The 24465-nt window shown below is 47.3% G+C and overlaps 1 protein-coding gene across 2 annotated transcripts in view; it reads right to left on the reverse strand.

The window, feature by feature from the left end:
* LOC141257563 (serine palmitoyltransferase 3-like) overlaps nt 1–24465 on the reverse strand; it is a 95410-nt gene that overhangs the window by 18136 nt on the left and 52809 nt on the right. For both annotated transcript variants that reach the window (XM_073672217.1, XM_073672216.1), the window contains 2 exons: nt 9283–9437; nt 7948–8096 (listed from right to left, as the gene is read on the reverse strand). In XM_073672217.1, the coding sequence (XP_073528318.1) occupies nt 7948–8096; nt 9283–9437 (304 nt within the window). The remainder of the gene's footprint in view (nt 1–7947; nt 8097–9282; nt 9438–24465) is intronic.

The raw sequence follows: 24465 nt of genomic DNA on the forward strand, positions 1-24465 counted from the left end.
AGACCATATGGAGAAGGGGGGATATTATGGAAAGGTGGAGGGACTGTATGGCAAAATGGGAGCATGAGTGGACCATATGGAGAAGTGGTTGTACAATAGGAAGAAGTGGGGGGGACAGTATGGTGAGGTGGGAGCGTGGGGGACAATATTGAGAAATGTGGAAACAGGATGGAGAATTTGTAGCGAGTGGGGGCCATATGGAGAAGTGGGAGTGGGAGGGGATTGTATGGAGAAAAGAGGAACAGTATGTAGAGATGGGACCATGGGGGGACAGTATGGAGAGGTGAGAGCGTGGGGACAATATGTAGAAGTGGGGGCACAGTATGAACAGGTGAGGGCATGGAGGAGAATATGAAGAAGTGGGGGCACAGTATGTAGAGATAAGAGTGTGGGGGACAGTATGGAGAGTTGAGAGTTTTGGAGGCAATATGGAGAAATTGGATTCATGTACTGACAGTGGATCTGATAATGGAGTCATGTACTGAACGTGGTCCTGATCGTGTACAAATGTACCAATCCATAACTGATCAGAGGTCGTCACCCGGCTGAGGCAGTCACATTTCAGCCACTGGTTCCCTGCTGCCACTGTCACCCTGCTGCCGAAGTGGGAAAGGTAAGCGCCTTATAGAGCGAAAGGTTATAGGTACTTTTATTGTATATCAGGGAATTTAATGGGAAGGCACAGTATCTTGTGGGCAGTATGTAGAGGAGGAAAAGTGTGGTTCTAGTATTGTATTCATCTACTGATGGTGGTTCATTTACCAATAGTGGTTCTGGTGCTGCATTCATGTACTGATGGCGGAAACGCTGCGGAAACGCATTAAAAACGCATGGTAGAAGGGCAGTAATGTTCCCCAACGATAATCCGCATGTGCTGTGTACATGTGCGGAAATTTCCGCTGCGGGTTATCATTGCGGAAAAAACTGCAGCACTACCAATTATTTTGCGGAAGCGCTGCGTTTTCGCCGCCATTGACTTGCATTAGAATGCACCAATTCCGCAAGACTGCATCTGTACTTGTGTAATTGGCGCGTTCTAATGTGCGGATGGTACCCGAGTGTGGAGAAGAGAAGACTCTCCTCCGGACCCGGGTACCATAGAAACTGTAAAAACAAGAATAAAATAAAAAATAAAGATTATATTCACCTCCCGACGGCCCCCGGACTACTTCCCTGTGCTTGCGGGCAGGACTGAAGGACCTGTGGTGACGTCACAGTCATGTGACGGCAGGTCTTTCAGTGCAGTGTCCCGCGATTAGCTGGCAGCCAGGAAGGAGCGCAGCAACACACGGCGGGCCATCGGAAGGTAAGTATAGGTTTATTTTTTTATTTTTAACCATTCTCTCAGGTCACACTATATAAATCCATGCTGTTTGCATGGATTTATATAGTGTGACCTAGTAGACAGCACTTTCCAAGTGATGCTAAAATCGCTTTGAAAGCGCTTGTCAATCCGCATGCGGAAACGCATGTGAATCCGCATGTATTTCGCAGGAAAAACGCATGAACAATCCGCATGCGTTTTTTCTGCCAGGGAGATGCAGAAATGCTGCAGAAATTTTCTGCTTCATTTCTGCATCATGGGCACATAGCCTTATAAAATAAAATAATAATAACAATATAGGAATTATAATAATTATCATTATGGTGTAACTACAGTATGTGCATTCACAATGGGGTTTCAGAAAAGTCAAATTTTTGACATTACTTTCAGGTAGAGTCCAAAAATACATACATTTCCATTATTTGATTTAATATCTATGAAGCAGCATCAGACTGGCCCAAAGAATGACCGGAGAGTCCTCAGGTGGGTCCAGTGGGTCCTGGCCTTTTCTTTGGGCTTGGCCTTTTCTTCAGGGGTGTCAATAACTGCAGACTTTCAGCCGCTATTGGGCCTCTGAGTCAGGAGGAACCCAGGGCCAAAAGTTATCGGGCCCCCCAGCTCAGTGCCGGACTATAAATGGTATCTGTATCGTCAGGATGCAGATAATGCTGAATACAATGGTGGAGGAGAGAGCTGACAGCTCTTTTCCCCACCATTTAGCCTGTGGTTCTGAGACTGGGTGCAGCAGGTGCGATCTATTGATGTTTTTGCAACGGCTGTATCCATCATCAGATCACTCACTATAGAGACTGGAGTAGTGGAGCATCATATTGTATATAGAAAGCTGTGGGGGCATAACACTGTGTATAGGAGGCTGTGGTGGCTTCATACTGTTAATAGAGGAGCTGTTGGCCATCATAATGTATAAAGGAAATCTTTAAGGTCAATATATTGTATATAGGAAGCTGTGGGTGGGCAATCATACTGATTATAGGGTCTATACCAATATCCTCAATCCTAAATAATTTAGGTCAAAAAAGCATAAACAGAACTAACTCTAAAGAACAAGAGCTTTTTTTTTTAAAGACTAAAATCTATTTATTAGAATATGTTTAAAAAGAAACATGAATAGATATATATACACACACATAATAAAATGGGGAAAAAATACAGGAAAAGCTGGGTATACCTGGATAGTAAAACAGCATACAAACCACTGCTGTACCTATCATATATTAAGCTCAAAAACAATGTATTTTAATGCAAAGTGTGACATCACAGCTCCCATTAAAACACACCCATGATATGGATAACACGATATTTGGGCCTGTATGGTAACAAGACCCGTGAGGTAATAGGGTATGGGTAGCAATCCTAATAGATTGTTATAATGACATAGATGGCACGTAGGTTGAAATGGGAATCATGGTGAACACATGAAGCTGGATTAAGAAATAAGTGGAATTCCACACTGTGCTTGTGTTTTAATAAATTCAGTGTAGATGTCTCATACTGTATGTGAGGGGGGTATTTTTTAGGGGCATCATATTCACAAAGAGCTATGAAAGCAATATCGTAGTAAGTGAGACACTAGGGGGCTTTAATATTGGCACAATTACTGTGTACATGCCACAACACCTGTCCCTGTCCCTGTCTATAAAAGTTGGGAGTTATGCCCTACTGTGTCTGTGTCTATGAGCTGTGAGTTCTTTGACTACTTGGCCAAATATATATATATATATATATTTTAGGAGGAGGACGGGGTAATTAGGACTTTTACTACTAGGTCCCATGATTTCCATGTATGCCCTGGAGCAATTGTGAATATGTGAGCCAAGTTTAACTATATAAAAAGAGCGCCATCTTGATAACTTTGCAAGAAAGTTATCTCACGTACTCTAAATGGATTTAGATAAGTTAACATTGCAAAAGCCATTGAGCGATCTCAAGTTAGGTGTCAAATTACAATTTTCTGCTCGGTTATATCCCAGTGCTGTGTTAGCTGCGTTATGGCTACATCTGTATATTTGATTTTTTGTATATTTGTTAGTGTCCTTTCACTGACTGGGAAAATATGTATTAAAGATAATCCCACACTTAATTTTATGTTCCCAAGCCTCTACTATACCTGTATATGTGTATACATGGTCTGTCTCTGCATGATATATAATTAACCTGCTAGCATATTGTGTGATGTAAGCTGATTACACTCATGGGGCACTGCTGGTATTGTAAGTAGTCATGTATTCTGGTCTTCAAATCCTCCCCGCTTCCCCAGTGCAGGGCATACTCTACTTGCCTTTGTCGCTGTACTGTGCATGTATTTACATTAACTTTTTATTTCTTTTATTTCATATATTATGTATGATTATAATAATTCCAGATATCATCTCCTTCTTGCCGTGGCCACTATTTATTTTTTTTTCATGTCTGTTTGTCAGAGTCATACCTGTTTTATTTTTCTGTTGACAAAGCTGTATGAGTTCTTGTTTTATGGGGCATTATGATTATGGCAATACCTATTTTATGTCGGTTTTTCATGCTTTACTGCTTATAAAAAAATAAAAAACTTAAAACTTTTTTTTTAATGCTTTGTGGTTGACACTATATGACAGCTGGTTCTTTTGTGGGACAAGGTGAAATTTTTATTGTTAGCAATTAAGGTACAGTACATGCAACTATTTTTTAAAGGGGTTCTCTGGGAAAATTATATTGATGACCTATTCGTTGGATAGGTCATCAGCATTGGATCGGTGGGGGGGGGGGGTCTAACACTTTAAAACGTTTATGGAGCTACACTGCACAGCTTTCTCCAATGTGTGCATTTTGCATTATCAATAAAGGAGTTTGCAGGCCAGGGTTAATCTTCTGCAGGCACTGTGTGATGCTAGTTACTACTCACGGACAAGCCGTGAGTCTGGGTAGTCCAGAGGTCCAGGGTCAGAAACCAAGAGGGCTCGTCAAAAACAAAGGGATAAGGCAAAGGCATAGTCAGATCAAAGTCAGAAGTCAGAATTCCGGGAAAGTAGCAGATTAAGACACAACGGCAAGGCAAACGGATAGTCAAAGGCGAGGTCCAAGGTCGAGCAAAAAAAGATCAAATACAGGAACACAAAGTACAGAGCAAGCACACACTACAAGCTACAACAGCCACTAATTGGAGATGAGAGACAGCTAAATAGTCAGATAATCACTCGAATAGCAGACACATAGAGGAAGCCCCCGCATGGCCTGGCACTGATTGGACAGCTGAACTGTCAATCACCATACTGACAGCTCAGCACGCCCCTGTCTTAGATTGGACGGCTGAGCTGTCACTCACTGCTTCCAGACACACCGAAAGGCGGAAATGTGACACACTGTATCATTATATTAGGTTAGGATTCGTCTTTCTTTACCGGTTCGATCAGTCATCATGTGATCGCTTATGTGCAATTTGCATACTTGTGGCCATATGCCAACTACCTTGTCTTATTGTTCCTGTCAATGCTTCAGTATTAACATTCAGAGAAGAAAAGCAAGTCGACACGTGACCACAAGAGTGAAAATCGCATATCAGCGGTCACGTGGTGATCGATCCAACCAGCAAGCAGAGCTTAACCGTAGCATTGTGTATTTTATGGCAATACCTTAAGATATAGTAAAAACCAAAAGAAAACTAGGAGTACAGTTGGCTTACAAAGAAGAAAATTGTTTATTAGTCAATATGTATGCAGTACCAAATGTTAAATATTATAAGTATAAGAAGGGGGGACAAAACAGTGCAAAGTGCCTTAACCAAGGCCCCCAAGATCTAATGCGTCCCATTCTAGTGCAAGAAAATCATTACGGCCACCAAGGAGCCCACATAACTATTCAGGGATACAGATATAGAGTGCTCCTAACAATTTCAGAACACACTCATCACTAAAATAGTGACCTGAGTAGATGTGGGAAAAACTCAACTTGCCAAGTGGAAAAAAGATATGTACTCACTGCAGGGATAAGGCCAAAATGGATGGGAACGCAAAGAGGGGGGCCACAGGGTAGCAGGCGCACCTCGGCGCATCGAGGAAGTCTTGAGAAAGCTGCCTTGTGACAGCGAAATGCGCGTCGAGGTGCGCCTGCTACCCTGTGGACCCCCCCCTCTTTGCGTTCCCATCCATTTTGGCCTTATCCTTGCAGTGAGTACATACCTTTTTTCTACTTGGCAAGTTGAGTTTTTCCCACATCTACTCAGGTCACTACTTTAGTGATGAGTGCGGTCTGAAATTGTTAGGAGCACTCTATATCTGTATCCCTGAATAGTTAGGTGGGCTCCTTGGTGGCTATAATAATTTTATTGCACTGGGATGGGACGCATTAGATCTTGGGGGCCTTGGTTAAGGCACTTTGCACTTTTTTGTCCCCCCTTTTTATACTTATGATATTTAACATTTGGTACTGTATACCTATTGACTAATAAACAATTTTCTTCTTTGCAAGCCAACTGTACTCCTGTACTCCTAGTTTTCTTTTGGTTTTAATATGTTTTGAGTAGGCTTTCTGGGTAGGCCCCGGTTATCCGGGATTCCAACCCGGTCTTTTGATTATTTGATATGTTGGCGGTTGTTTATAAACCTTAAGATATAGTGCCTGATGAAAACTAGCCTTGGTCCTAAAAACCCCTTTAATGATAATACATTGGTTTTGTATAGATGAAAGGTGGACCCTTAGAATCAAGTTCTCTGGTGGGCCCAAATAATCCCCAGTCCAAAATTTCTCCGAAACATAGCATATTTGGATTAAAATTATGACTGATAATTTAGTAGGAAAGAGGGCCATATTTTACATTAATGTGTCTTTTTTACCTGCACATAAATTGTTTGATATTGCAAAGTCATTTATCTTGCAGTTACATAATGCGACCGACAGTACAAGCAAATGTTTTCTGGTAGTCAATAATACAGGGGTGGGATTCAGCCAGTTCTCCTCGGTTCGATCGAACCGCTTGTTAGAAGAGCAGCCGGTTCCCCGAACCGAGGAGATCCATAAACACGATCTGGTTCAGTGACCCAGTGGCGTACCACCAATGGCGGCAGGCCACGCCACTGCTATGGGTCCCGTGAGCCGAGGGGCTCCATAGCAGTGAGGGAGGGAGGTTGCGGCGGTGGAGGAGCAGGGCACAGGCAGTAGCCACTGCTGCAGCTACCATGTGTGCCCACTGCTAAAGGGAAATTAATATTCCATTTTCTCCACTCCCATGGGCGTGGAGAAGAGGGAATATTCATTCTTTTTAGTAGTGGGCATGGAAGAGCACTGAGCCGTGGCTCCTGTTGTCAGTGCCTGCTACTAAAGAGAATGCATATTCACTCTTCTCCACGCCCGTAGTCCTGGCGTGGAGAAGAGTGAATGTGCTGGCAGCAGCCGCTCACCTCGGCATCTGAGAGCGTGCACTGCTCAGATGCCGACATGAGCTGCTGGCTGACAAGACGCAGCGCTGGAGCAGAGGTGAGGAAGGAAGGTGAGTATAAGTGTTTTTATTTTTATATGTGCAGTGATGGGACCATACTATGGGGGATAAAGAGGCCATACATGCCAGGATTGGGGGATGAGGAGGTCGTGCATACCAGGATTGGGGGATGAGGCGGCCATGCATACAAGGATTGGGGGATGAAGGGGCCATACATACCAGGATTGGGGGATGAGGAGGCCATGCACACCGGGATTGGGGGATGAGGGGTGCCATACATACCAGGATTGGGGGATGAGGGAGCCATACATACCAGGATTGGGGGATGAGGGGGCCATGCGTACCAGGATTGGGGGAGAAGAGGGGGCATGCATACCAGGATTGGGGGAGGAGGGGGTCATGCATACCAGGATTGGGGGATGAGGGGGCCATGCGTACCAGGATTGGGGGATGAGTGGGCCATGCATACCAGAATTGGGAATGAGGGGTGCCATACTTATCAGGATGGGGAAATTTACCAGTAGCTGCTGCATTTCCCACCCTATGCTTATACTCTAGTCAATACATTTTCTCAGTTTTTTTGTGGTAAAATTAGGTACCTCAGCTTACTGTTTGACTGCGCCCCTACTTGTATATGTTTGAGGAAAAGGTGTGTGTAAATGAGTGTGGCTTAAAAAGGATGTGGCTTTAAAAAATGGGTGTGGTTTTCCTACACACAAACACAGAACCTGTTGTTAAAAATTTGAATCCCACCCCTGCAATAGTATAATATCAAATGAAATATGATGCTTTTTTGGTGGCAGTTTCCAGTTCACATGCATTTTTTTGAGTTTGTGGCTTTTTTTTCATGAGGGGAATGAATCACATAATGTTAAGCGCAACTAAGAAATACAAAACATATGGATTAAAGAAAAACAAACATCAAAAACCAATGTAAAAAATGCCTTAAAAACAAATTTAAAAGTTTGTGTCTGGGTAGCCTAACACTGATTTCACACGTCCGACCACTATGCACAGGCTGGTCACAGACATTCTGGCACTAACTCGCCAGCCTTATAGACCCATATGAGATTGTTGAGTTCAGGTCAGGAGACCAGAGGCTGATCCAGTCATTGTGATCCATGCTCGGACTGTGAATGCTGAACGAGTGAAACCGGCCTAAGAGTGTGCATTGAAGTGTTACTTTACTTACCCATTTCATGTCTGGTACTGCACACCCCAGCACCATATCTCTCTAATATATTCTTCACTGTGTCCAAGGATTCTTCATTATTTTCTGCGAAACCCAGATAGTTATAGGATCCCATGTTTATCACATCCTTAATGACTTTTCCAGTGTACCTACAATCAAACCAAATCTTCAATTAGTATGACAGAAGCTGTGCACTCCAACAGACAAGCAAGGGCTGAGGATTGCCACACTGGATTTACATTCTCCTGTATAGTCACTTCTATCTCAAAAATACATTATACAAGAGAAAATGGTGGCCAGACTTCAGATCTCAAGTGGAGAGTTTTTGGTAGGAGTATAAATGTTCTTAGAGATTGTTTTACATATATATATTAACTTTTCTAATAGTTACGTGTGGGAACTAAGGCCTTATTCAGATGTCCATGAGTTACGTATGTGTTCTATCCGTGGTTTTCATGGGTAGGAAATGTAACTTTTATAAACTATGGCGCTATTCATATGTATACAGTGTTGGACTGGACCACCAAAGAACCAGAGAATCCTCCGGTGGGCCCTGGCTTCCTTCAGGGGAGTCTATAGTGCAGACCTTGCAGATGCTATGGGGCTCTTGAGTGAGGGAGAACCTGGTGCCACCATCTGGATTTCAACAGTATCTGAGCAATCATGTGACAACCGATCGAATAAGCTAGCAGTACTGAATCCTAACATTGTGCATATTACGGCTATACCACTTGATAAAGTGCCTGATGAAAATTAGCCCAAGTCCTAAAAACTCCTTTAATGATAATGTATTAGTTTTGTATAGATGAAAGGTGGCCTCTCAGAATCAAGTCCTCTGGTGGGCCCAATGTTCCTCAATCTGACACTATATGTACATATTTGTGTCCGCAAAAAAATGTAGGCGACTTGTCCATTTTTCATTTGAGTTATGAATCAAAATTAGCCATACAAGTCTATGGGTCTATGGAAATGACGACTGGCATCATTGAGCAGTCTGCGTGCTGTCCGTGACTAACATGGTAATAGATAAGAGAAGCTTTGCAATGTTTTGGAGTTTTTTTAATATGTGAAAAATCACAGATGAAATACTGATAGTAAAAACTGAAAGACTGATTAAATTCGAATACAAAACAATGAGAAACAACGATACGCATTTATTTGTACTATAAAAATAATGGATGTCTGAATTTCCCCTAACACAGAATGTGGGAAATAGAAATAGCGACCATTCTCCCTGATGAGGGCTCTCTTCACTAAAATCAGCATTGGACAAGTAGAATAAATGAACCAGAATTAACTGAAGCTTATTAAAAACAGAAACAGCAGAACGATCACCTGTAGGTCCAGTTGTAGTCATCCGTTACTCGCTCCATTAGGTGAAACTGAGGCCCTGGGACACTGCAGATGGGGCGATTAAAAGCATCACGGAGGCGCATGTAGATATTTCTTGTGTAGAAATTTTCAAAGTCTTGGTAAAGAGGCACAAAATCCTTCAAAACACGACAATGGTGTAATTCTTCAACACATTTTACACATCAGGGTTTTCTAACACAATTAATCTACTGTTTCGACTTTTTAATATTGTACAGTATGGTGTTCACTCAGTAATGGTGCTGGCTATAGAGTCAAGCTGCAGAGAATGTGGGGTTGTTTCTAGATTTTTCTGTCCATAATTAGGAACCAACTGAACATGGAAATATATTATTTGCAGCCTACTGGGCCAGTCTAGTGGCATTATTTGCTGGCATCCCACCAACAGGAGCCCTCTTTAAAGGATTATTCCCATCTCTAAGTTCTTATCCCAATATGTAGTTGGTGCATTTATAATAATTAGTGTTGAGCCACCCCCGTAGTGTTCGAGTTCGGTTCGGTTCGTCGAACACCCGTGTGTTCGCCGAACTGTTCGTCGAACACCTTCGAACACCGTTAAAACCAATGGCAGGCAAACAAAAACACATAGAAACACATAGAAAACACCTTCAAAGGTGTCCAAAAGCTGACAAACTGCTCAGAAGACATAACTAACACATGGAAAAGTGACAAGTACATATAGTCATGCGAAAAGAAAAGAGGTGGAGGAGTAAAAGGAGGGGGAGACACAGATATAGGCATGTCATGCCCTTCTAAAATCCAAAAAGTGAGAAGCCGACACGGCCAGTCCGTTCCTGCCCGTGCCACCTCCGTGTCGCCGGGTTTGTGCCAGAGCCGCGGTGGACCCTGACGGCCAGCCCCCCTCTCCTAATACTGGTGCCTGTCCGCTGGTGGGTCGAGCCCCCCGAGGTGGGGGGGGAGTAACATCTGCAGAAGAAAGACCATCTTCCAGCCAAACTAACATGTCGACTTCTTTTCGTGGACAATGTGATACGATCCCTTTGTTACGGACACGCCCATCGCTACAAATTCCAGATGAGGCACAAAAACAGCAGGTGCTTCAGCGGATATCAAGTGCTCCTTCAAGTGGGCTCTCCTCCACCTCAACTTCAACATCACAAATACTCCAGTCCTCAGAGGTGTCACCCCAATCGGACTTGCTTCCTCACAGCTCCCAAGTCTCCAGCTGCCCGTCTGAGTATGGGGTAACACAGATGGTTGAGTCTGCACAGCTGTTTACTCATACTATAGCCTGGGAAACGGAGGTCTGCTCCAGAGCTTCTGTTAATCCAGACGAGGAAATGATCTGCACTGATGCCCAGAATCTTTATAAGTCGGATCCAGGACCAGATGAAGAAGGTTCTGAGCATAATGTAGACCCTCGTTCCCAAACTGTAACTCCTGTTGGTGGAGACAATGATGAAGACGATGATGAGACTCAAATACCTGATTGGAGCGACAACTTGACTTTTCGGTCAGGGCAGGAAGAGGTTGGCTTTGAGGACGACGGGTGTGATAACACACAGGGTGATGACGACAAGGTTGGAGATCCCACTTACTGTCAACCCACAGTCAGCCAGTCGATGAGGTCACCCGGGCCTTTGCCTGGCCTTTGGGATGTCGCGGTGGTCGGCTCCCTGGCCCATACCCTGGGGTCACTCTTTAAAAGGGTGGATAATTGTTAATTTTATAAGAGTTTGTGACACCACCTGTGGTATCTGGTGAGAAGCACCAGCGCTGCAGCAGTCCACTGAGGCCCGTGATAAGGCAGCTCGATGGTATAGCTCCCCACAGGTGGAGCTAGGTCTCAGGGCAGCGTATGCAGGGGGAATGCAGGACAGGCGAGACCCAGCTGGGTCAGAGCAAGAACGGAAACGGACACGGTAGTCACTTCAGTACCTTTTACTGGAGGAAATTCAGGCACATCCTGGAGCACTGTAGGGTGAAGGGTGCATATCAGGATCCTCCCCAATGAGCGGGTGTAGGGCCTCCTGTTTCTTGCCTCTGCGCAGTAATTTTCCCTCCTGCCTGGAGCTAGGCCTAACTTTGTCTCTGTCCTGCGCTGGCTGACCTTGTGGTAGGGCCTTCTCTTGAAGTTCACGCTCCCAGTATGCGGGGCCTAAGCGTCTCCTGGCTCTGTTACGTATCAGCACCTTAGCGATCCTGGGACTTGTAGTTCTCCAGGGATTCCGGTTATGCCTTACTGGGTCATAGAGATCCCGGTAAGCTCGGATCCGGTGTCCGGTAAATGCTTCGGGGTGAGCTGGTTAAGCTCCTCTGCCCCTTATGTACTAACTCGCCACTCGCCTTCGGCCTACTCGGGCCCTCAATAGGCTATACACACTAACGGCAGCTTGCCGCGCTTCACCGATCTTATGACGCTGGCACACCTTAAGCTCTATCTGGGCTCCCTGAATCTAGCTAGCAGGAGCCTCGTGCTCCACTGCTGAACTATTAACTGAGTTCTCTAGACTAGACTGAGCTCCACTGCAGACTGACCTCTCTTAGGCTTCTCTACTGCAGGAACTCTTCAGAGGAACTGAACTGCCTAGCTCCACCTTCCCTATTTATATCCCTAACGGGCTCCCTCTGCTGGTCTGAGGTGGAAGGTGGAGATGTGTGAATGTTTATGGGGGCCTCTTGTGGAGGATTCCATCAATACACTCTTCTAGGATCTGTGATACCAAGCGCAGCGGGGCGTCACAGATGCTATTGACGACGAGGTTAGGTTGCGCCTTCCTGGACAGAGACGGAGTACTGGAAGCACGTCAACAACTGCATCCTCAACCACAACTCCGCCTCTGACCACAAGTCGTAGTGGCTCTTCAGGTCGCATGGGCTCTAAGCCTTGCATAGCCTGGGCATTTATTCATATCGATAAGGATGACCCAACTCGTGTTATCTGTAATATTTGTCACCAAAAGCTAAGTAGAGGCCAAAAAATCCATAGTTTGAGTACTTCATGCATGTACCGTCACATGGATATGAAGCATAAGTTGCAGTGGGAAGCTCACTGTGCTACAATGCGGCCTAGCAGGCTGGGCCAACCACCGTCTGCCCCATCTTGTGCATCCGCGGCCTCTTCATCCTCTATGACTGGGGGGACAGCAGTCACACATGTTTTTGGACGCAGACCTGCCACCTCTTTACCTGCAACAGCCAGTGTGATTGGCAGGTCGTCAGTTCATTGGGAAGTGGAAACACCTGCTGGTGTTGAGAGCTCTCTGACATCGAGAGCACCACCTTTGGATCAAGGCAACCTAACATGTCCGCCTGCATCTTCCTCACAGACCGGCAGTTTGCCAGGGACACCCTACTCAACCCCGTCAAAGCACAACAGCCAGCCCTCGGTCCCTCAGATGAGGACAAGTAAAAGACCATTTCCTCCTAGCCATGAGAAAGCTAAGAGGTTGAATTTCACCATCTGCAAGCTGTTGGCTACAGAAATGCTGCCTTTCCGCCTGGAGGAACAGTGGATTTTTGAGACCTTATGTCCGTCGCAGTGCCCCAGTACCAGATGCCCAGTCGGCACTACTTCTCAAAGAAAGGTGTGCCTGCGCTCCACCAGCATGTCGCACACAACATCACCGCTTCTTTGAGAAACTCTGTGTGTGACAGGGTGCATTTCACCACAGACACTTGGACGAGTAGGCATGGACAGGGGCGTTACATGTCGCTGACAGGGCACTGGGTAACTATGGTGACAGCAGGACAAGGGGCTGCTGTCCAAGTCTTGCCGTCCACGCGAGTTGTACGTCAATCCTCTTTATCTAGAAGTTCCTCCACTGCTTCTGCCTCCTCAACCTCCTCTCGGTCCTCCACCTGCACCCAAAGCCTGTCTGGTAATGCCACCTGCTTTCTAATTGCGCACCTCCTTACTATGCTGGCAGCAGTGCTCAATGGCATCAGTGTTTACTTTGAAATGTCTGGGAAATGTGAGTCACACAGCTGAGGACTTGTGGTCAGCTCTGGAGACCCAGTTTCATGAATGGTTGTCTCCACTGGACCTGCAACCAGGGAAGGCCGTGTGCGACAATGCTGCAAACCTGGGTGCGGCCCTTCGCCGGGGCAATGTTACACACGTGCTTTGTATGGCTCACGTGTTGAACCTGGTTGTCCATAAATTTTTAGCCCACTATCCCGGACTAGATGGCCTTCTGCAGAGGGCACGGTCGCTGTGTGCTCACTTCCGCCGTTCGCATCCCGCAGCTCAACGACTTACATCTCTACAGAAGTCGTTGGGCCTGCCAGTTCACCGGCTGAAATGCGATGTGCCGACACGGTGGAATTCAACTCTGCACATGTTGCAGCGACTGTGGCAGCACCGACAAGCCCTGGTGCAATAGTTTCTGACGTATAGCCTGGGCCAACGAGATCCAGAGGTGGGGCAAATCACACAGCAGGAGTGGTCTCAGATCAGGGACCTATGAAGTTGACGCGCCCCCTGGGCCGTGGGGTACCCGGAGCCGGGCCGGTAGACGCTGGGGGTTGTAGTCACTGTGGCGGTGACCCGGTCTGTGACCCAGGGCGGTAAATCCAACGGTAATTTGTATATATGGATTTTATAATGTCCGACTACGCCACCTGTGGAGTGCGGCCAAAGGGGCCGCCGCTGCGGAACAGTCCTCTGAAGCTGGTGGTTTTGCTGCAATGGTATTATTACTCACCACAGGAAGAGTGTAGCTTCAGGGCAGTGTGGGTGGATGATGGTGGTTGTAGTGCAGGGAGTCAGTAATGAACACAGAGTCCGTGTGATGCAGTCCCAAGATCTTTACTCACAGTTGTTGCAGTCCAGATTACAGGTACCAGAGCTATCTCACCCGTCGTGCTGTGCGTACTCAGTGAGGGGCTCAGTCCACCCCCAGATAGCTCCGGAGTACTTAGCAGGACCCCCTTCTGTGTGTCCTTTCTCTGGCCTTCTCCCTGCACCTCACACCCAGTGACACTTCTATCCGGTATCCTCGGGCCTTGGCGGGTGACTTGTGTTCCGTCCCCTGGGTCCTATGTGGCTACCTTCTTAGTGAGACTGGTGTGGACTTTTGCCTGCAGTACATGAAATGCTGCAGCCTCTGGTTTCTAGTTGAGCCTTGCTGTTTCTCCTCTAGTTGAGGGACCGGTTCCCCTTATCTGGCCTGACCCCTCTACCTCCTGGTAGCAGCGGGAGTACAGGTGGCCTTCTGCACGGCCCGTAGCCCTAGGGTCCCTTCGGTTCCTGGAGACTTCCTGCTCCCACTCCTCTCTTCTCTCCTTCAGTCCTGGGCCTCCCAGGCTAGGCCCGCCTCTGGAGCAGAGCTCATGCCGAGCCTCTGCTCCTGTCACTTTTCCTCCTCTGACTGGCTTGCTCTTTCTAAGATGGCTTCCTATTTATACTCTCCCTGTCATGTGCTCCCCTAAGCTGCTCCCCTAAGCACCCACTACATAGGATCCTCCCACCAGCTAGGGACCTGGGACTGTGCTCTCCCTTAGGAGCAATCTCGCCCTAACCCCACTGCGGGTATGTGTTGGATGCAGGTGTTAAGGTCCCGAGCCATACGTCTTCCTTACCTGAGGGTGAGATACCACACCTCTGGGTGAGATGCAGTAACTCTGTGGTGACTGCACCCTCAGGGGCGCCACACACCTTTCTGCACAGTTTTGAAATGGCGACGAAGATGTTTAGTGCTGACGACGATGCCATTATCAGCATAACTATTCCGGTGATTTACATGCTGGAGCACACATTAAACAGAATTCAGAGTCAGGTGGTCGGACAAGAGGAGGTGGAGGAAGTAGAGGAGGAGTCGTATGCGGAAGGGATAACATCTCCAAGGTCCAGAAGGTTGGCAGCACCAAGGAGGCAGGCATGGGAGGGTGGGGGAGAGGGATTAAACAGGGCGCATGGTAGCAGCCAAACTGTTGAGGAAGGTGCAGGAGCCGAGGAAGAAGTGGAGGATGAACTGGCGATGGGCATGGAAGACTCATCAGATGAGGGAGACCTTGATCACATTTCTGTTGTGCGAGGTTGGGGGGAGAGGGCAGAGGAAAGAAGCATAATTCTTACCTCGCTACCAACACAACAAGGACTTGGTCCTCCTGGATGCGCAAGACACATGAGTGCCTTCTTGCTGCACTACCTGCAACATGACCCTCAGATTGCAGAATTCGAAGTAATCTCGACTACTGGGTTGCCACACTCTTAGATCCCCGGTACAAAAGTAAATTTGCCGAAATAATTCCTGCCATAAAAAGGGATTGACGCATGCAGGAGTATCTGCAGACGCTGTTGCAGAATCTTACATGTGCTTTTCCACAAAACACCAGTGGTGCACGAAAATCGTTTCACCACTTTTTTAGACCATCCTTTGCAAGGCCACAGGAGACAAGAAGTCTGACACATAGTCAATGCCTAGAGAGGATGGTGCAGGAGTGTCTCCAAGTGAACATCGAAGCCATGACTGTGTCACTGGACCCTTGCTCATTTTGGTATTCCAATCTGGAAAAATGGCCGGAGCTCGCCACTCACGCCTTGGAGATCTTGTCATGCCCTGCAGCCAGTGTTCTCTCTGAACGTGTGTTCAGCGCTGCTGATGGTGTGCTGACAGATAAGCGCACGCGGCTGTTCACTGAGAATGTAGACAGACTCACGTTCATAAAGATGAACAAATCATGGATTCGCAAGGACTTTTCTAATCCTGTGTTATCCTTGGGAGGCTAAAAGCTTGAGGATTTGGTAATATCACCTCACCAACCGTTTTAAGCAACTGTGGGGCAATTGATGCCACTTAACCCTAGAACGCATGACCATAAAAATCTACACTTTCATATACCTGGGGCCTTTTAAGCCCGTGTGCAAATAACACTGAATAACTCAAACTCAAATGACAAACAACTATATACATGAAGAATACCTAGAGTTTCAAAATTCTAACTAAAGTAATCTTGTAGAAAATAGAAAACAATTAACAGGGCGGGGACTGCGAGGCCCCAGGTATGCGTTCTAGGGTTAAGTGGTGTCTGTGCCACAATTTTGGGAAAAAATGGAAACTCTTTTTGGAGTCCCCTTGCTGTGTCTTACGTGACGTTGGCATCGTCAATTCCAGGTGGGTTGGGTCGCTCCCCCCCCCCCCTTTTAACTGTAAGAAACTACATACACTATGGCTTGGGGTAACACAGATGATTGAGTCTGAAGAGCTGTTTACTCAGAGGTCTGCTCCAAATCTTCAGTGTCTGCTAGTCAGCGTAGAATTTTTAACTGCATCTAGCCTAGGCAATACTTTGGGCGTAGTAGCCCAGCTGCGAAGCAAGCTGCACCGCCTGTGTATCTAATAAGAATTTTTAAATGCATCTAGCCTAGGCAGACTGTGGGGACCCCCAACCAAACCCAGACGCTCAGCCCCCCTACCGCCCCCCTTTCCTTGACAATACAATAATGTAACTCTTACAACTGGATGGGTGAGGATCGGTCACAGCTTTATTAACTCTTTATACTCATTCCATTAGAAAGACATTTTATTTCTAAAATAATTCAGCTTGTTGCAGCATGCCCTGGGTCTCCACTCCGGCAACTTGGCCAACAAGTGTAACTCTCCAACATGTCCTTTCTATTTCCAGGCCACGGAGGATCCTGCGTACTCGTATGCAGGACTCTGACCCCCACCCATCACTCTTAACGCTTGTTCCACTCCGTCCTGGAGTCCTGACAGGAATATGTCCTGTCCAATATCCATTAAGTGAACACCGTCGGGCCGTATGAGGCCTGCTTTATCTCCTTCCAGTTGTCGGTGTCGTACCACTACACCGCCTCTGTCTCTTCTAAATTTTGCCATCCGAATATTTATTACCCGCCTTGTCCGTTCGATGGCCGTGATGTCTCGCGCACCTTGCCATACCGCTATCGGCACAATCTCTGACCATACTATAGCTAGTTTTGTGAAAAATTCTCTGAAGCGCTCAGTGTCTAGTTTCATTATTGCCATTAGTTATGCGCTCTTGTGATGACCTAGGTTGTTTCCCCCGGCCTGTATAACTAAGATGACCAGACATCTTGCCTCTCTCCCTACCTTGATTACCTCCATTAGTACCTGTGGCCATAGCAGGCCTCTAATACCTCTCCAGTTGAAATATGTGTTATGAAACTCTAATTTCCTCCCGCCTGGGCGGACTTTCGCCCTTTAATCTGCCCAATATATATACGAGTGGCCTATCACCCACACTGTTGGCTTAGCGTCACCTGTAAAAGAAACAAACCACGTTAGGATAACAAGTCCGGTCTTATGTATCTTGCCAAACACGTGGATCACCATCTCTCTATCCTCTGAACTTCCGTTTCTGACAGTCCTGCTCTTGCTGCTTCTGTGGCCGCGCCTATGCGGAATGAGTGTGTCCCGTAATCTTTGGGGTGGTTCCCTGCCGATGTTATGCATTTATTAAATATAGCTTGGAACTGGTATCTTGCTAATGGCGTCCCATCAATGTGTGATAGGAACAAATTACTTTGTGATCTGATGGTTAGATATGGTTTTACTATTGTTACCCGACTCAGTGTACCGTTTGTGGGTTGTAGAAGTACCCAAGTGCCCCTGCCCGCTGGAACCATTTTCGATTTATGTATGCGTAGACGTATTGCATTATTGGCTATGACTACGTCCTGGTGTAATAAGCCTCCACTGGTGCTAATTTTGGATTGAGGGACTAATTCGCTTATGCATAGCGCCCCGAAGAAGGCGATCACAAATGCAGTAGACAGTAGTGTTGCTTCAAATTGTGAGTGTCATGTTAATGGTGTTAGGGATATGATGTGAGAAATCAGTTTTAGTGACACGGGACGGGACGTCTACACTCCTGACTTGGCTGACCCCTTTTCCACCCTTTTATGGATTGTCTGATGATTAGTGTTGAGCATTCCGATACTGAAATATCGGGTATCGGCCGATATTCACTGTATCGGAATTCCGATACTTAATTCCGATACTTTTATAATATCGAATACCGGAATCGGAAGTTCCCATAATGCCTGCGCTCTGCAGTGTCTCTGAAGGATGACAAGCTGGATGGCAGCGCTCAGCTGCGATCCAGCTTGTCATCAGAATGCCATCCCAGCGTGGGAGAATTCTCCTGATTGTTTAAAAGCCGGCGCGCGGTAAAAAGCCGCCGGCTTTTAAACAATCACGCAGCCCCATACTGCTTCCCCGCAGCCTCCCACCCCGATCCTCCGCTCCCCTCGCCACCTCCCATCCCGATCGTAAATTAGGACCGGGCGGGGAGCGCAGCACCAAGGAGCGAAGGACCCGGGCGGGGAAGCCGGCAGTGAAAAGACTTCACCGCCGGCTTTCCCGTTCTGTGCTGCGCTTTCCCGCCGGTTATTTCAAATGAACAGCTGAGGTATCAGGTGATGCCGATCAGCTGTTCATTTGAATTAGCCGCGGTGCCCTCAGAGGGTTCATGTGAGTTCATGCTTGACTGCATGAACTCACATCAACTTTCCCACGGCCGCACAGGTCAGCCTCACCTCCCGACCCGTCATGATTAGTGTGTGCGGGGTGTGTGTGTGTGTGTGCGGGGTGTGTGTGTGCGCGGGGTGTGTGTGTGTGCGGGGTGTGTGTGTGTGTGCGGGGTGTGTGTGTGTGTGCGGGGTGTGTGTGTGTGTGCGGGGTGTGTGTGTGTGTGCGGGGTGTGTGTGTGCGCGGGGTGTGTGTGTGTGCGGGGTGTGTGTGTGCGGGTGTGTGTGCGTGCAGGCAGACATAGGCCGATGTGACACTACTACTCCCATCGGCCTATGTCTGTCCCCCGTCCACTCCTGCCAGCAGGATCAGCTCGATGGGAGCAGTAGTTCCCATCAGCCTGATCCTGCTATATAAATTGCCCTACTGTGTCCCCAATAAATGTTAGATACATGTCATTGGTGGCCAGTGGTTACCTAAAAGAAATTAGTTTATACATTACCTGTCCCCGCCGATCGCCACCTAAAATAAAGTAAAAAATAAAAAACTACACCTATACTCACCAAGACACCTAATTCCCCGAAGCCATCGATCTCCTGTAATAAAATATAAAATAATAAACCACAACCTTATCCTTACCCCTCCGTAGTAGTCCACGAGTGTCCCACGAAGATCTCCAGTTCAGAGCAGCCACATAGAATGTGACCGCTCTGAACCGCTGCCGCCGCTAGAATGACGGGGCCGTAAGGGTTCACCGGAGTTCAGGCAGCGCTGCTCCGGTTAGCTCCTTTACGGCACTGCTGTATCGTGAGAAATTCCCACGGTACAGCACTGCCGTAAAGGAGGTCTCCGGAGCTGCGCTGCCTGAATGCACTCCGGTGACCTCAGTCAGTGGCTCCCGCTGCCGGGAGCGGACGTGTTCCCGGCAGCGTGAGCTTACAGCAGCCATGCACAGCTGTCACCATCTCCAGATGTGACAGCTGTGCATGGGAGATCAGCGCAGGAACGTGGACAGGTAACTATTTTTTTTTAGTAAACTAAGAATTAAATAAAATGGTGTTTTATTTCAAATAAATTATTTTTTTCTGGGTGTAGTGTGTTTTTTCTTTTTAACACTTTGTAGGTTAGTAATGGGGGTGTCATATAGACGGCCATCATTACTAACCTGGGCTTCATGGCAGCTGGCGCTGACATGAACCCCACCACTATTACCCCCTGCCACCGCACCAGGGCAGCGTGGAAGAGCGAGGCTAAGTGCCAGAATTGGCGCATCCTATGGATGCGCCATTTCTGGGGCGGCTGACGGCTGGTGTTTCTAGCCTGGGAGGGGGCCAATATTCATGGCACCCTTCCTGAGCTATTAATATCAGCCCCCAGCTGTCTGCCTAGCCTTTGCTAGCTATTAAAATAGAGGGGACCCCACGTCATTTTTTTTTGGGGGGTCCCCCATTTTAATAGCTAGTAAAGGCTAGGTATTCAGCTGGGGGCTGATATTAGTAGCCTGGGAAGCTCCGTGGGTTTTACCCCCTTCCCAGGCTTCAAACATCTGCCCCAGCCGTCTGCTTAACCTCCGCTAGAGACTAAAATTATGGGGGATCCCACGCCATTTTTTTTTTAAATAAATCCTTTATTTTAACACTAAATGACATTTGAGGACTTAATAAAGATGCAGTCCCTAAATTATTATTTATTTTTTAATAAATTTTTCCCAAAACTTTTGACGTGGGCTTCGCCATATTTTTGTATGCCAGCCAGGTACAGCATCCAGCTTCTATGAACGCGCCATTTTCCGGGGCGGCCGCGGACTGCAATTTTCAGCGGGGGGGGGGAGGGCAAAAAGCTTGGGCCTCCCTGCGCTGCAGATTCCATCCCCCAGCTGCCTAGTTGTACCTGGCTGGACACAAAAATAGGGAGAAGCTCCACGTTTTTTTTTTTTTAATTATTTCATGAAATTCATGGAATAATTAAGAAAAAAAGGGCTTCCCTATATTGTTGTGTCCGGCTAGGTACAAATAGGCAGCTGGTGGTTGGGGGCAGCCCGTTCCTGCCTGCTGTACCTGGCTGGACACAAATATAGTGTGAAGCCCCACGTCAATTTTTTTTTAATTATTTCAGGAAATTCATGAAATAATTAAAAAAAAATTATGTGGGGCTTCGCCCTATAATTGTGTCCAGCCAGGTACAGCAGGCAGGAACGGGCTGCCCCCAACCACCAGCTGCCTATTTGTACCTAGCCGGACACAACAATATAGGGAAGCCCTTTTTTTCTTAATTATTCCATGAATTTCATGAAATAATTAAAAAAAAAAATGTGTGGCGCTTCGCCCTATTTTTGTGTCCAGCCAGGTACAACTAGGCAGCTGGGGGCTGGAATCTGCAGCGCAGGGAGACCCAAGCTTTCTGGGTCCCACCCGCTGCAAATTGCAGTCCGCAGCCGCCCCGGAAAATGGCGCGTTCATAGAAGCGCCATCTTCTGGCGCTGTACCCAACTCATCCAGGGCCCTGGTGCGGTGGCTCACTGGGTAATAAAGGGGTTAAGGCCAGCTTGGCATTATCAGCTGGCCCTAAGCCCGAAATTCATGGGGTCACGCCAATATTAGACATGACCGCCATGAATTTCTAGTAAAGTATTTAAAAAAAACACAAACACCCAGAAAAAAGTCCTTTAATTGAAATAAAGACACAATTCTTTATTGTTCTAAATTAAACCATACTTACCGCCACACCCATTCCAGCTGAAGCCAACGATCTCCTGCAATAAAAGTAAAATAATAAAGCAACCTCATCCTTACCTTTCCATGGTTCCCAGGACAGCTTCAGCTCTGCTACATCGAGATGACAGGCTGGACCGCAGCAGAACGCTGCCATCCAGCCTGTCATCCCGCGGACACTGAGAAGCGCAGGCATGCTTGCGCTCCTCAGTGTCTTTCTGTGACGTCATCCAGATGAGCCGAGGTCATGTCCAATGAACTCAGCTCACCTCATGCACGTCACTGACAGCGTGGGAAAATTCTCCTGCACTCAGCGCTTCAGCGTGAGAATTCTCCCACGCTGTCAGTGACGTGCATGAGGTGCGCCGAGTTCATGGGACATGACCTCACCTCATGCACGTCACTGACAGCGTGGGAAAATTCTCACGCTGAAGCGCTGAGTGCAGGAGAATTCTCCCACGCTGTCAGTGACGTACATGAGGTGAGCCGAGTTCATTGTCGGCTCATCTGGATGCCGTCACAGCCAGACACTGAGGAGTGGAAGTATGCCTGCGCTTCTCAGTGTCTGCGGGATGACAGGCTGGATGGCAGCGTTCTGCTGCGGTCCAGCCTGTCATCTCGATGTAGCAGAGCTGGAGCCGTCGTGGGAGCCATGGAAAGGTAAGGATGAGGTTGCTTTATTATTTTTCTTTTATTGCAGGAGATCGTTGGCTTCAGCTGGAATGGGCGTGATGGTAAGTATGGTTTAATTTAGAACAATAAAGAATTGTGTGTTTATTTCAATTAAAGGACTTTTTTCTGGGTGTTTGTGTTTTTTTTAAATACTTTACTAGAAATTCATGGTGGTCATGTCTAATATTGGCGTGACCCCATGAATTTCGGGCTTAGGGCCAGCTGATAATGCCAAGCTGGCCTTAACCCCTTTATTACCCAGTGAGCCACCGCATCAGGGCCCTGGATGAGTTGGGTACAGCGCCAGAAGATGGCGCTTCTATGAACGCGCCATTTTCCGGGGCGGCTGCGGACTGCAATTTGCAGCGGGTGGGGCCCAGAAAGCTTGGGCCTCCCTGCGCTGCAGATTCCAGCCCCCAGCTGCCTAGTTGTACCTGGCTGGACACAAAAATAGGGCGAAGCTCCACGTTTTTTTTTTTTTAAATTCATGAAATTCATGGAATAATTCAGAAAAAAAGGGCTTCCCTATATTGTTGTGTCCGGCTAGGTACAAATAGGCTGCTGGTGGTTGGGGGCAGCCCGTTCCTGCCTGCTGTACCTGACTGGACACAAATATAGGGCGAAGCCCCACATCAATTTTTTTAAATTATTTCATGAATTTCCTGAAATGATTTAAAAAAAATTGACGTGGGGCTTCGCACTATATTTGTGTCCAGCCAGGTACAGCAGGCAGGAACGGGCTGCCCCCAACCACCAGCTGCCTATTTGTACCTGGTTGGACACAACAATATAGGGAAGCCCTTTTTTTCTTAATTATTCCATGAATTTCATGAAATAATTTAAAAAAAAAATGCGTGGGGCTTCGCCCTATTTTTGTGCCCAGCCAGATACAACTAGGCAGCTGGGGGCTGGAATCCGCAGCGCAGGGAGGCCCAAGCTTTCTGGGCCACCCCCGCTGCAAATTGCAGTCCGCAGCCGCCCCAGAAAATGGCGCGTTCATAGAAGCGCCATCTTCTGGCGCTGTACCCAACTCATCCAGGGCCCTGGTGCGGTGGCTCACTGGGTAATAAAGGGGTTAAGGCCAGCTTGGCATTATCAGCTGGCCCTAAGCCCAAAATTCATGGGGTCACGCCAATATTAGACATGACCACCATGAATTTCTAGTAAAGTATTTAAAAAAACACAACACCCAGAAAAAAGTCCTTTAATTGAAATAAACACACAATTCTTTATTGTTCTAAATTAAACCATACTTACCACCACGCCCATTCCAGCTGAAGCCAACGATCTCCTGCAATAAAAGTAAAATAATAAAGCAACCTCATCCTTACCTTTCCATGGCTCCCACGACAGCTTCAGCTCTGCTACATCGAGATGACAGGCTGGACCGCAGCAGAACGCTGCCATCCATCCTGTCATCCCGCAGACACTGAGAAGCGCAGGCATACTTCCACTCCTCAGTGTCTGGCTGTGACGGCATCCAGATGAGCCGAGGTCATGTCCAATGAACTCCGCTCACTTCATGTACGTCACTGACAGCGTGGGAAAATTCTCCTGCACTCAGCACTTCAGCGTGAGAATTTTCCCACGCTGTCAGTGACGTGCATGAGGTGAGCTGAGTTCATTGGACATGACCTCACCTCATGTATGTCACTGACAGCGTGGGAGAATTCTCACGCTGAAGCGCTGAGTGCAGGAGAATTTTCCCACGCTGTCAGTGACGTGCATGAGGTGAGCTGAGTTCATTGGACATGACCTCACCTCATGTATGTCACTGACAGCGTGGGAGAATTCTCACGCTGAAGCGCTGAGTGCAGGAGAATTTTCCCACGCTGTCAGTGACGTGCATGAGGTGAGCTGAGTTCATTGGACATGAACTCGGCTCATCTGGATGACGTCACAGAGAGACACTGAGGAGCGCAAGCATGCCTGCCTTCTCAGTGTCTGCGGGATGACAGGCTGGATGGCAGCTTTCTGCTGCGGTCCAGCCTGTCATCTCGATGTAGCAGAGCTGGAGCTGTCCTGGGAACCATCGAAAGGTAAGGATGAGGTTGCTTTATTATTTTTCTTTTATTGCAGGAGATCGTTGGCTTCAGCTGGAATGGGCGTGATGGTAAGTATGGTTTAATTTAGAACAATAAAGAATTGTGTCTTTATTTCAATTAAAGGACTTTATTCTGGGTGTTTGTGTTTTCTTTTAACTTTGACTATGGGGTTAGTAATGGGGGTGTCTTATAGACGCCTCTCCATTACTAACCTGGGCTTGATGTCAGCTGGCATTATAAGCTGACATCAACCCCAACCCTATTACCCCCTGCCACCGCACCAGGGCAGCGTGGAAGAGC

This window comes from Phyllobates terribilis, unplaced genomic scaffold, assembly GCF_046119375.1.
Source record: "Phyllobates terribilis strain yellow unplaced genomic scaffold, ASM4611937v1 Scaffold_3__8_contigs__length_932513732, whole genome shotgun sequence".
NCBI classification, from domain to species: domain Eukaryota; kingdom Metazoa; phylum Chordata; class Amphibia; order Anura; family Dendrobatidae; genus Phyllobates; species Phyllobates terribilis.